Here is a 13,138-nt window from a genome sequence, read left to right on the forward strand (position 1 = left end):
AGTATGTACAAGTAAATGAAAATGTAAATGCTGAAAGTAAATGCTACAGACAAGGATAAAAGCCTGTAGGGATTGTCCTTTTTGACAAAAAATTTCCCATAGTTTACATCTGTATCGTTCTGGCATCCTAAACAGTGGTCATGCTGCTTACCCTGAGGAAATGACCCCCTGTGAGGAAATGGCTGGCTGATTCGTTGATGATTTGGACTATCCCCTCAGTCTTAGGCTTTGGAAGATTTTCTTCTTCATTAGGAGACAGCGACTTAAAAAAAGTTACTCTCCAAAGTGATCAGACTAGGAAATTAAAATGTCTCTGTAATGTTTTGACTCTATTGTGTTTATTAATGACAGCTTTTCTGCATTTGCTGTTAGTTGCTCTCTCAACTGATTCACAATCCACTTTTCTCATATTGTAAAAAATGATGTGATTATTTTAATTTTTCAATAATATCTTGTAATTAAATTGGTTCTTAATGTATTTTCTGTTACTGTGGTTCTGTGTTCCAAAATGCAGCGCCATGAGTAAGGGAAATTGAATGTGTGCATATCATATGCACGGAAACAGAAGTGCTGATACTTGCTACAACAGAGATGAATCTTGAGCACACACCCAATGTAAGAAGTGAGGCATGGAAGGTCACTTTATGTTTCCTTTTCTGTGAAATGTTTAGGTCAGGCTACTGCAAAGAGACTGTTGTAGATTGGTTTTTGCCAGCGCATGGGGGACTAAGGGAATGGGGATGGGTTTCCGCTTGATATGGATTCTGGCATTAGGTGAGGATGATGGCTGCACAGCATTGTAGAGCTACTGAAACGCACTAAATTGATAGACTTGGAAATGGCTCATCGGAATGGCAGATGCATCAATTCCACCTCAGTATGGAAAGGTGCACCCGCATGTTGGTGCAGTGGCTCCTGAATGAGCCTCAACCAGGAGTTGGTGTTTCTTTCTTGGTGTAAGTGCTATGCTCTGAGTTTAACGGTGAGGGAGAGTGCAGGTGGCAGCCGATACTCTCTGGTGACTTGGGCATTCCTGGAACTGCTCTTAAATAATCACCTTGAAGTTTTCTTTACCAATTAGAATATGGGCATTTGGTTAACATTTGTTTGATTTCTGTTATTTTGCTAATTTTTGGGTGTTTACTGTGACCTATATTCTGTTTTACAATCTGCTCTTTCCCACTGGAAACTAGTTCCTAATTTGTTGATCAGATGTAGATAACAAGCCTTTTATTTTGAGATTCTCTGATTTATATAGGTATAAATATATGGTCTCGAGTTCTGGTAGGGCCAGTGACTGGAAACAGTTTACCAGAACACCACACATATTTTATTTCTTCACATTCTCTGGTACATCTGAGATACAGTTCCATCAGCGTACATGTTTACATTGTGTTATACTATAAAAAGAAAGTTCAGTTTCTATTGACTGTACTGTGATAATTTAGGGAGACAGAGTAAATTCAGATTGTCTTGATGGGAAATCTTAGCCCCTTGTCTACTAATGGGGAAAACAGGATGACAGGACATACTTTGGGGATGGGGCAGATCACATCAGCTCTTGGCCTTAGACCTCGAGGATGAACAACTGGCTAGTTCCCTGCAAAATGTTGAGGCACCGTGAATGGTCATTTGGCAGTCCTTCATCAATGGTTCCCCAGCTATAGGAAATGCTGCAGCTGGGCATAACAAGCACCAAGCAATAGTATCAGACTTGTCAGTGATCGGCATGCCAAAATGCAGTTCCTTGTTATGTGACAAGGAGAGAAAACATATGGCAGGCAGGTGGTGGTGGCAGCATCATTATCAGCTCACAGTGAGATTGGCAGTTCATTTGAAGATAGTGATGCCCACCTGCCATGGCAACAGTACACCACTGGGCAGCCGGAAACCTCAAAATTGTGTCCTTCGAACAGTGTTTAGCCTGGCCTGCATAATCTTTATTGGTTGGCAGACATTGCTGAGTGCTGACCCTAGCCTCAGCTTGGGAAGCTAGTGTAATGGCATAGATACTCAACATTGAAGTCCGATTGTTGTCAGGAAGCCAGTTGTTTATTTTTTAAAGATTCATTTTCTTTATATATTCCAACTTATCGTTTATTTCTAAAACTTAACATTTTTCCTCTTTCAAATGAAATTAAAAATTTTAATTGCAGCCATTTAGCATTTGAAAATTTGAAAGTCCCTTATATTTGGATATTTAAATGTAAGTCCTTCTATTAATGCTAGGTATATTTTCCAGATTCTGTTTCTATGCATGTCTCTGGATTTATTCCCCCAAATGTGATTATATGTTCCATTGTGCATTAGCTTTTTTTCTTAGTTTTTTTTTTTTGTGTGTGTGTGGGGGGGCATATTTCCATACTAGAATGAATAGATCTTCCTTATTGTTCCCAGTAAATATGTCTACATGTTGAAAAGGGCGGTAGTGCCCTAGTGGGAGATGATAGCCATGGCGGTGCCAGCTTGGAACTCGTAGGCTGGTTTGAGCGTTAAATCACAGCTTGTGATTATACGTTTATGGATTTATGGTAAACTGATGACTGCCAACGACGGAGGACTTGTACCTACATCTTTGTTTCTAGACTGAATCTCTAGGAGTGAGAATGGTAGTTAGGTCATAGGATACATACATGTTAAATATTAGTAGAACTGGCAGTTTGACCTCCAAAGATGTACCAGTTTAGCTTCCTGCCAAGAGTGAAAATACCGCTTAGAGAAACACATGAAAATTGAAGTCTCATTAGACAAAAACATGGACAATAGTGATTAGATTTAACTGGAAAACTAGATAATGGTGAGGAAATTATGGAGGGGTGCAATGAAAATTCCCCTTAAAGTATGGATCTGCATGTGACACATCCAAGAGAGGTTTGTCCCTCCTGGAGGGAATGTGGCACAACACACGACATCCAGAAATATTTGACAATTGTATAGGAAATCAACAAGCTATTGACTGCTCTCTTACTCTGTGGCCACCACTGGGAAAGGATGAAGCCAGTTTCCTTTAGACTTGTGTTCCCAACACATGCAGCTTCTCTTGGCTCTTTCAGAAAATAAGAACAGATAAAGATACTGTATATCCTTAGGTAGGTAGAATAAGTTGTTCTCCACGACACACTGTACAGACATACCTATACCTGCATATTCAATTGTGGTGAGATACATAGAACATAAAATTTACACTCTTATCTGTCTTTAAGTGTACAGTTCTGTAATGCAACCATCTCTAGATCTTTTCATTGTACAGAGCTGCATCTCTGTGTCCATTAAAGAACCACCCCCTCTTCCTGCTTGCCTTCAGGCCCAAGCAGCCCTCTTTCTTTCTCTGTGAGTTTTGACTCCCTGATGCCTCATTTGCATGAAATCTTACAGTATTTGTCTTTTTGTGACCGCCTCCTTTCACTTAACCTAATGTCCCTGAGGTTCATCCAACTCATAGCACTTGTCAGAATCCCCTTACCTTCTAAGGATAGATTATGTCTCAGTGTTTGTATCTCCCACATTTTGCTTAACATTTATCTATTTTAATGGACATGTGGATTGCTCCCACTTATTTTGGTTATCATGAATAATGTGATGATGAATGTGGAGCACCCTTTTGAGACATTGCTTTCAATTCTTTTAGATTGAATATACCCTGAAGTAGTTTTACTGGATATTGTGGTAATTCTAGTTTTGCTATTTTAAGGAACCACAGCAATAGTTTTGTGTGATGTCACTGATAATTTGGCAGTGGAAACTGGAGAACTGTGAGATGACTTGTTGTTGATACAGCTGCTTTGAGTTTGCTTACTTCATGAATTGAGGCTATATTGAGGTGATGCTAATCGCCTCGTGCTTGCAGGGTGATAAGGTGGTGTGTACATATATACATTCCCCCTCCGCTGTGCCCCCCCCCCAAAAAAAAAAAAACAAACCTCAGAGAATTGAATTTGGATGTGGACACTGATGCCATACTGGATGGTCTTTGATCAGTGTCTGTATGTAGTTTCAAACATTGACCTTAAGTGTTATTGCTGCATGCACAGTGTGCCTTTGATCAAGGAGCACCGTTTCATTTAGTAGGCCACTATCTTCTGTGTGAAATAAAGGGAGAGGGTGGTTTGTCTCTGGGAAGAAAGGCCTATGATGTTAATACCTTATCTTGGAATCTTAGCAGCAAAACCGAGAATTGTTTATATGATAGAAGAGCTGTATCCTTGAGCTCTATGTCTTCGTGCTTTTGGGAGGTATTCCGTATAAATTTCTGTGTTCTTTGTAATTCTCCTTTGAAGTTATCATACATTTCTATTAGTTACATTCACTATTCTAACATGGATCTGTAGTTTTAAGTTACCAAAATATATACTGCCTTTCTGAGTGACTTGTAAACACCAGCATTATGGAGAAGTGGGTGTGCTCTGAATTGTAGTGAATACAGCTTGACATTTCTAGACTGACTTTGCTTATTCAAGCAATACCTAGCCCCTAGAGCAACAGGAATTTATTGAAACTCTTGGCAGGTTGAACACTTAGTACCCATCCTTACTGCTTAGTTTTCCAATTTGGCCTTCTGGTGAGTACAGCCATTTTTTACATATGGGCATATATTTGCATAGAAAATGCAATGTAACCTTTTGCATTTATCCATGTCTTAATAACATCCTTTTGCCCCTTGCAATTTGCCATTTAGCAAATCCCCTTTCTTATATCCCTGAGCTTCTCGTTTTAGTTTTATTATTGTTGTTTTAAAGACTGGGTGACATTGTGTATAGTCTACAAAAACTCACGAGTATCTCTGTGTATCTGTGCTGCGTGTGTGGCTGGAACCCCTCCAGGGAGAGTTCTGGACGAAGTGATTTAATTTCCCCCGACTGCTGCTGACCTTGGAATTTTTGGACAAAGATGACTGTGATTGACAGTTGTATAGAGGAGAAAAAAAGACCCATGTTCATTGCTTCCTCCAGAGGAAGGCAGTGGAAGATGGCGGCTCTGAAGAGACATGCTGGGGACACAAATGACAGTTTCTATCTAGTAGGTCCTTTTTGGCCCCTCCTAGCATTATTTTTTAGGAACAGTGTGGCCCTAAAGTTAGGTATTGGGGTGAGTGGTATAATTAGGTGTCATCATGCAGTAAGAATAACAATGGTTAGAGCATTCACACAAACACAGGTTATACTTTTTAGATATATTTATGGTTTTTTTTTTTTTCAGACTAAAAGTATTGAAGATTAATGAAAATACTGGCAGCTGTGAGGCTATTTTCAGATAGCAGTCTGTGCTTTTCTCTGATCATATTTATTTGAAGACATTTCAATTGTCAGAATTGTATTTCCCTAATGATTTTAATGTGTGCCCATTATTTACTGCATACATAAATTAATCGTTATAAATTCAGACCATTTTAATGTTATGTTCTCAGGTTCTACAAATCTTTGCCAATCTCTCATGGCCCCTTAAAATTTTTCAAGTGAATTTGTAGCTCTCCTGCCTGTTTATTCTTCTCCAAACATGTGAGGGCATCTGCTCATCCCACAAGGGGAAGAGATAGATGTAAGGGATACATTTGACCAGAAATGTGGCTTTAAAGTAAACTGTTTCTAGAGGTTTGTAAGCACTTTAGGTTAACTAGCATTCCATTGATGAAAATGAAATGTGCTTGAAATAGTTCTGACTCTGTGGGGGAGGTGGAAAGGGTGGTTGTAGATGGGAGAGCAGCATAAAACATGTGAATAAACAACCAGCCGTAGCACCTAATTACAATGATTTGGAAGGAGGTGTTAAAAGACTGCATCTGGACTGGATGGAGGAGTAGGAAGGGAGCACTGGTTTGTGTCTTTACCTTTTGACTGTGGTTGTGTAATTTTATGTCGCTGTATCTTTAAAATTGTCTTAAGAGATATCGTGTTACTATCCATTCTTCAAAGTAAATTTCAAACACTAAGGCACAGAATTACCGAATTATGTCAGAGAAGCAAGAATAAAATTCTTCCATTGAATTGGTAGAAGTCTCTGGAAAGTATCCTCATCAAACTATTAAATAGAATATATTTTACAATTGTAATTATGAATTAAAGGGATTATTTTTTCCTTTCAACAAATGAATTCTCCCCAAACTGTTTTGAAGTTGAGAAAAAAAAAATCATTTTCCAGTCTATTCTTTTAATAGACTTTTAAAGGAAAGAGAGTGGTAATTTATTATCTTTTATACCTGGCTCTTTTTGCCACTCTTTTTTTCTCATTTGGTTTTAAGAGCATTTACAAGAAAGAATCATGAAATAAAATGACATAATTCCTAGAAGAAAATAGCAAACGTTAGAACCACAAAAGGCAAGATTGTGTTGTTGAGGAATAGGCAGACTCCTGTCCCGTAAGTCAGCCGAGACTCGTGCAGTCCAGTGTGTGAAATGCTGGAGGCCTACACTGAAGTCCCTGTACATACAACTTCTGCACCTGTTTCCAAAGACTTCATATCACAAATGAAGTAACCTTGGTCTTTTAATGTTAGATGACAATAACCATATTCTGGATGGTTTGAGATACATAAGAAATGTCAAAAATAAGTGCTTCTGCTTCCTTTCTTAGTGTTGCTTCTGGAAAATGTTAACGTGGATATGTTGCTCTCAGTTTGGACTTCTCATTTTTTTATGTGCCATGTTGTCTGGGAGAAAGTGAGAGCTGAGAAGCTCCAACTGTGGATAGTTAGTTTTAGTAGGTACCTAAGCCAAGAGTGTGGCGTGCCTAGTGGCAGGACCAAGAGGTAGTTTTTAGCCTTAACAATTTGTTTGGAAGCTTTTTCTATACCTAGTTGAATGGGTAATGAAACCAATTTTAAGTTTTTAAATTTGCTCACACGTTTTTAGAATAATTACATAAGGTTCTGTTTTGTTTTGTTTTTTAAACTCAGAAAAGGGACTAAAAATATAGGAATAATGAGAAATATTATGGAAAGTTTTATTAAACCCAACGCATATATTGTAGAAACTAGGGCCCTCTTTGTTTATTGTCTTCCTAATATAGTAGGCAAGAAGTTTTCCCACAAATACCATGTCAGCCTATTACTTGAAAGGATTCCTATACACTGCTTCAATTATCTTTCGTAAATAAATCTGCAATAATGGGTAATCTGCAAAGTTAATCTAGAAAAGTCTAAATAAATACCAATAGTGTATCATTCTTTAAAACAAGCCCAACTTATCTCTAAGTTGGAATGAATATATATGAGGTATATACTGTTTGCTGTCTGCCAGTAAGGACCAAAGTGCATTTAATTGAATCTTTCTATTTAATGATTTCAGTAGACTAATGATTTCAGTAGACTAATGATTTAAGTCAACATGTCTCTTATTTGTGCAAATATATATGTATATATGCATTCATTTATCTCTTTGGATACTTACTGAGCACTTACTTTGTTCTAGGTGGTTTTTTTTTTTTTTTAAGAAAATCAGCGCTTGTTTTCCTAAAAATTAGTCAACACATACAGCTTCCTATGCATTAGACCTTGCTCTTTATGACATATATAATGCATTTCTTCCTATGAAAGGTGGGTAGGCAGAGTTGCGCATGTTCCCTGAAGCATAGAGAAGTTAGGTGACATTCAAGTGGACAGAGGTCATACGTAGAATGGTTGGAACCTTACCCTGTGTCCTGGCTGCTCTGGAGCCCTGTGCTTGGTTAAATTATTTTAGTCTGTCAACCACACTGTGTTGTCTTTTGTGTAACCACAGTGCATAAATGTTTTCTATAACTACCTGGCGCTTCTGTCGTGAGAGTGACAGGTCACAGAAGAGCTTATTTTAAGAGGCAGGGTATTTATTACAGCTCTTTGTGAATTTATGACTGGCCATGTGGATTAGTTGGTCAGATTATACAGTAATTATACAAAATAGATTCCTATAATAGCTCTGCCATTAAAATAAAACTCAGCTGAGGCCTGGAAATGTGGAAATGCAGTTGGATTTTTTTCTCCAGTCTTGTTTTTCATCGTGAGGAGTTCAGATTTTGTCTTTGCATTATCATCAGCAGCATCATAAAGTCTGTGAAGTTCTTTGATGGTTTGACACTTTTCTAGTGATTAGTTGTACGAAGAGTATCCATAGATCCTCAAAATTTCTTAAGTGTGGCCTAAAACTAATCTATTGTACTAAAACTGCTTCCAGAGTTTGAGATAAAAACAAAAAAGATTGAAATATAAATTTGATCTTAAGTTCTCACTTTAGTTCCTCTGAAGGGTCCTTGAAATTGCTTTCAAGGAAAATTCCACAATCTAATAGACTAAGGATGAATCAAATTGTCTACTTCCTTCTTTTTTTCTTTGAGAAGCAAATAATGGGAATTACATATATTGTTTAATCTGTAATAGGAATGACTTGATGAAAGCTTTATCCCAATTTCAAAATATTCCTTCCTTTCTTTAAATGTTTTTGTTATATAAAACAGTAGAATGGTCAACAGCTTAACAAAGTGGTTCTCAAAATCCTTAATTTTCTCAATTCAAGAGTGCCCTTCATAATGACAACAGGTTCAGTGGGGAAAAAAAGACATATTTTTCCCTTTTCTGGAGCTTATTATCTATGCGTTCCAGTATTTTGTAGTATATAAAAGAGAAGAACTACAGACATCTAAGAAAATTAGAGAGCAAAACGTCTCTAGCTAAGTTGTCTTTTAGAGTTTTAGAGTTCAGAGATGCTCTAGTTGTAGCCTAGTGCTTGTTTCTCTCCCCCCCCCCCCAGGAGGAGCTTTGTTTGGTCTATCAGGAACACCACATTTGCATTACTTCTGTGAATGCCATTCCATGTGAACTTAATCATAGCACAAAATTCAGGTTGTTTATTCAGATGAAGGCATTGGTAAGATTTCCCATTTTTTGGCCCTCCCTGATGGCCTATCAGGTTCAAGCACAGCACTGTGAAGCTAGCCATAGCCTCGTCAGCACGAGTTTGATCCCTGGCGGGGGAGCTGACCCACATGGCACAGCAGATCTCTGATGCTGCTATCTTCAGCAGTGTACTTCGTCATTCCCTGTTCCAGTCTCTACTCTTGTCTTTGGTGAATCCTCTCACGCCCCTGCACCTTTGGCCTGAACCCCAGGTCTATATGCATCAATAAAATTTTAAAAAAGATTTGCCATTTTAAATCAAACTGTTTAAAGTGTAGTTCTTTTTCAAGTGACTGATAGACCAGTGATGAGTATGTAGAGTTAAAAAAACTCCAAGGTAGGGAAATAGCTCTCGGAATCCACAGGAGAGGGACACAAATGCTAATTACACATTGACTTTAATTCCTGGTTTGTCTGCTGGTGTGTGTCTTGGCTGTGTACTATTCTCAGGGCCTTATTTGTATTTGAGATCTTTTAATAATATTGCCTCCCCAGTGAGCTCCTTAATCTCTGACTCATTTTTAGTTCTTACCCTAGATAGGAAAACATTGGTTGGCAGATGGATGTAGCTATTGGTTCTTTTGGTTATTGAAGATGATTTGGGGAGAACTTAGGAGAACCGTTTCATTGATTCCCCTGAAAGGCAACTTTGGGATAGCATATGCCTTGTGAACTGGAAGAGACTCAGATGTTTTGTTGTTGTTATCATTAACACACCCATCACCACCACCACCACTGCTCAAGTGACCTTGATAAATTGTTGCCCTCTCTGGGCAAAGGGCTAATGTTACTCTGTGTAGTATGTGCAAGGTAACCTTGGGGTTCTCATTCCTTTTAAGTAGGGAGGAAACTACCCCCCATCCCCCTCCCCCACCCCTGGTAGTAGAATTGAGGACTTGAACCTTTTGGATAGATAGGGTGAAAACACAGATACATGTGAAATTCTTCCCTCTTCTCTCTATACTTACTGGCTTCCCACTGAATGACACAAATTGGACCTGTAACTTTGTTGTCTTTAAAATTTTTCAAGTTCCTTTCTATCCCATAATGTGGGCACTCTGAGGAGTTGCATCTGTACACTTCTGATTTCCAGTGTGATTTTTGCCTCGACTTCACCAGCAACCACATGCTTTCCTAACCCTCTTCTTGCCCTTGGAGGTTAGTTTCAGAGTCACAGGAGAGCCTCAGCATGGCATGTGTCACAGTGTGGCAAGAACTCCACAGCCCCCAGGTTTGAATCATCTGGGCTTCTGCATTTGTAACCTTCACACTCCTCAGCCTCTTGACCCACACTCATTTTGGCCAGATGTATGCTGGGAAACTTTGTTACAGGGACTAGTGTTCATGCCCACCCTCCTTACCCCCCATCATATTTCTCATATTCTCCTCAGCCTTAGACAGACTGACATGGCCTGACAATAATTTCCATATAGCCAAATGACTGTAGGTGTCATCTTCAGGTTTTTTTCTTGCTATGTTGTTGTTGTGACAGTGCGGCCCATGATTTTCCTTATTTTCTACCTTTAATTGACTTCTCTGTGATGTGGCTCTTGGTTGCTTTTAAAACCTGATTCGATGGAGTGTTCAAGTGAGTGATCTGACAGTGGGGATTTGAGGCAGCTGTCCTTTTCAAAATTTCCATATTCATTTTTAAAATGAGTTTTTGAGCTACAGACAGTTTGAAAGGATTTTAATGGTGCTTACCGGCAGTGCAACTGAACTTGATGCTTGTGTAATATGCTGTCTTTAAGCTGATCAGTGGAAAGTAGAGATGTTTAGGAAGAGGCATGTTCGACTTTCTGCATGTGGGGATGGCTTTAGGCAGTTTGACCACATGTATCTTTCTGTGCAGGCATCTAAACCTTGGCCCTGGCCCAAATGAGCAGATGCTTTCAATTTAATGATCTCATATATTTGTTTCTTTTGAAATGTGTTTTTTCATAAAAGGTTTCACAAAGGAGAGTGATGGCCTGTGTGTCTATATTGGTGCATTTGGTGTGTGCTTGGCCAATGACTTTCCCATTGTGGATGTTTCGCTTCATAGCCTTGTTTTCAAAACTTCCTAACTCCAACTGTGCAGGTAGAGGGTGTACTTAGTGATGTCCACTTGACTCAGGCACTGTGATTGTTATCTTGTTTATTGTTCTTAACTTGGCCTTGGAAGGCATGGCTGACTGAAATCACATGCACTTTTTCTGTTGCAACATTTCATAATTAAAAAAAAAAATCTTCAAAGGAGTCTGAAAAGATTAAAGAACTGCTTCATCATAAAGTTTAAAGTCCTGTAGGAATATTGCAAACCTTGTCTCTATCAAGCGTAATTTCTCATGGGCCTTAAGTGTTTAGCCACCTTTTTCTTTTGCTGACTGTCATCTAAGAGAAAAGAAAAATTAGAGCAGTTTTAGTTTCACAGTAAAATTGAGCAGAAAGTAGAGTTCCCATGTGCTTCTCCACACATACAAGCATACCTCTGAACCCAGTTTCCTGTCATTATCCTTGAGAGTGCACAGCTTCCTATAGGGCTTGGGAGGCCTCCCTCTTGATGGTGTGCGTGAAATACAGCGCAGTTCCACTGCCCCAAATGTCCCATGCCCCACCCTTCAGCCCTTCCCTGTTCCCTAGCAACGATCGTCATTTTGCTCACTTCATGGTTTTGCCTTTTACAAAATGTCACTCTGTTGGACTCATAGAGTACAGCCTTTTCAGATCGCTTTCATTCTCTTACTAATATGCATTTAAGATCCCTTTGTGTCTTTTCCTGACTTCATAGTTCATTTCCTTTTAGCACTGAATATGCTCCATTGTCTGGATGTACCGCAGTTTATTTATCCATTAACCTATGAAGGGCATCATGATTGCTTCCAAATTTTGGCAATTACAAATGAAACTGCTGTAAACATTCATGTCTTTTGCATACATAAGTTTTCAACTCAATCGGATAAATGTCAAGTGGCATGATTGTCGGACATACAGTAAAAGTGTGTTTAGTTTTGAGCAGAGCTGCCAGCCTGTCTTTCATAGTGGCTGTTACCTTGTCTTCTATCATCAAGGAACAGGAAATCCTCTTCCCCCACATCTTCACTTGGTTTGTCTACGTGTGGCTCTTCTAGGTGTACAGTGGTTAGTTAATAGTTCTCATGTGCATTTTCTCCATGCACAGGATAGGAAACATCTTTTTATATACCTACTTGCCATCTGTATGTCATAGTGAGACGTTTGGGTCATTTGCCCTTTTAAAATCACATTATTCCCTTTCTTGTTCTTCAGTTTTAGGAGACTTCTCCTTTTGACTGAGGAGCCTCTATCAATTGAGGCTTTTGCAGATTTTTTTTTTTTTTTTGATTTGGTTCTGCCGTCTTTCTTGTTTGTTTTTAAATCTTAGACACAGAAAATCAAATGGTGAGTGAGATATCGCTCATGGTTGTGCAGGCATGTGGTTCTAGCGAATTATGGTGCAAACTCCCCACCCTAACTCATTTGATTCTTTAATTTCAGGTCAATGTGACTGTGGACTACATTAGACCTGCCAGCCCAGCCACAGAGACAGTGCCTGCCTTTTCAGAGCGTACCTGTGCCACGGTTACCATTGGAGGAATGTGAGTGTTCTGGCAGGGACCGGGACGTAATAGAGAATTCTCTCCTCTCAGGTCTCTGCCCTTTCAACACATTTCACTTTCTTGCTCCAAACTTAGTGGTTTGTAATTGTCATGTGCCTCTATACTATATCATCACTCATTAACTAATCATAAAATTTCACTGTTATTTAAGATTCAGTAGGCTCTGTGTGCTTTGCCCTACATAGTTCCTGCTATCGTTATTAATGCTGTTTATTGTATGTCATTCAGGCCTAAGATACTATCCAAAATTAGAAAGATGCTCTGCATTTTAGGTTAGGAAGTTCACTTGTGTCCTGTGATATCTAGCTGTGGGCTCTGATTACCCCAGAGGACACAGTGTCACCCCATAACCTTTGACTCTTGGGGATCCGAGGAGCTTTGGTTTTGCATCCGCACTGATATCCCCACCGCACCCCTGTACCCTCATCAAGCCTCCTTCCCCTGAAAAAAAAAAAAAAAGGAAGTTTAATTGTAGATCAATAAAGAAGGGAAGTGGAAGAGAACTAGATGTTTTCTGTGCATGTGGCTATGTCGTGGGTACGTGACAGCGCTTTCCTCATCTCCTGTGATGTCTGTATCCTGGTTATATTCCAGTCTCATGGGAGCTTGGTTGATGAACAGAGTCTTTCACAAGAGGTGTTTGGTGGGGAAGGAGGAA

General features: G+C 39.2%; 1 protein-coding gene across 1 annotated transcript in view; it reads left to right on the forward strand.

The window, feature by feature from the left end:
* SND1 (staphylococcal nuclease and tudor domain containing 1) overlaps positions 1–13,138 on the forward strand; it is a 381,281-nt gene that overhangs the window by 157,608 nt on the left and 210,535 nt on the right. The window contains exon 12 of the mRNA XM_004677002.2: positions 12,359–12,459. Within this exon, the coding sequence (XP_004677059.1) occupies positions 12,359–12,459 (101 nt within the window). The remainder of the gene's footprint in view (positions 1–12,358; positions 12,460–13,138) is intronic.

The sequence above is a fragment of the Condylura cristata genome, unplaced genomic scaffold, assembly GCF_000260355.1.
Source record: "Condylura cristata isolate star-nosed mole 26May11 unplaced genomic scaffold, ConCri1.0 scaffold00005, whole genome shotgun sequence".
NCBI lineage: Eukaryota > Metazoa > Chordata > Mammalia > Eulipotyphla > Talpidae > Condylura > Condylura cristata.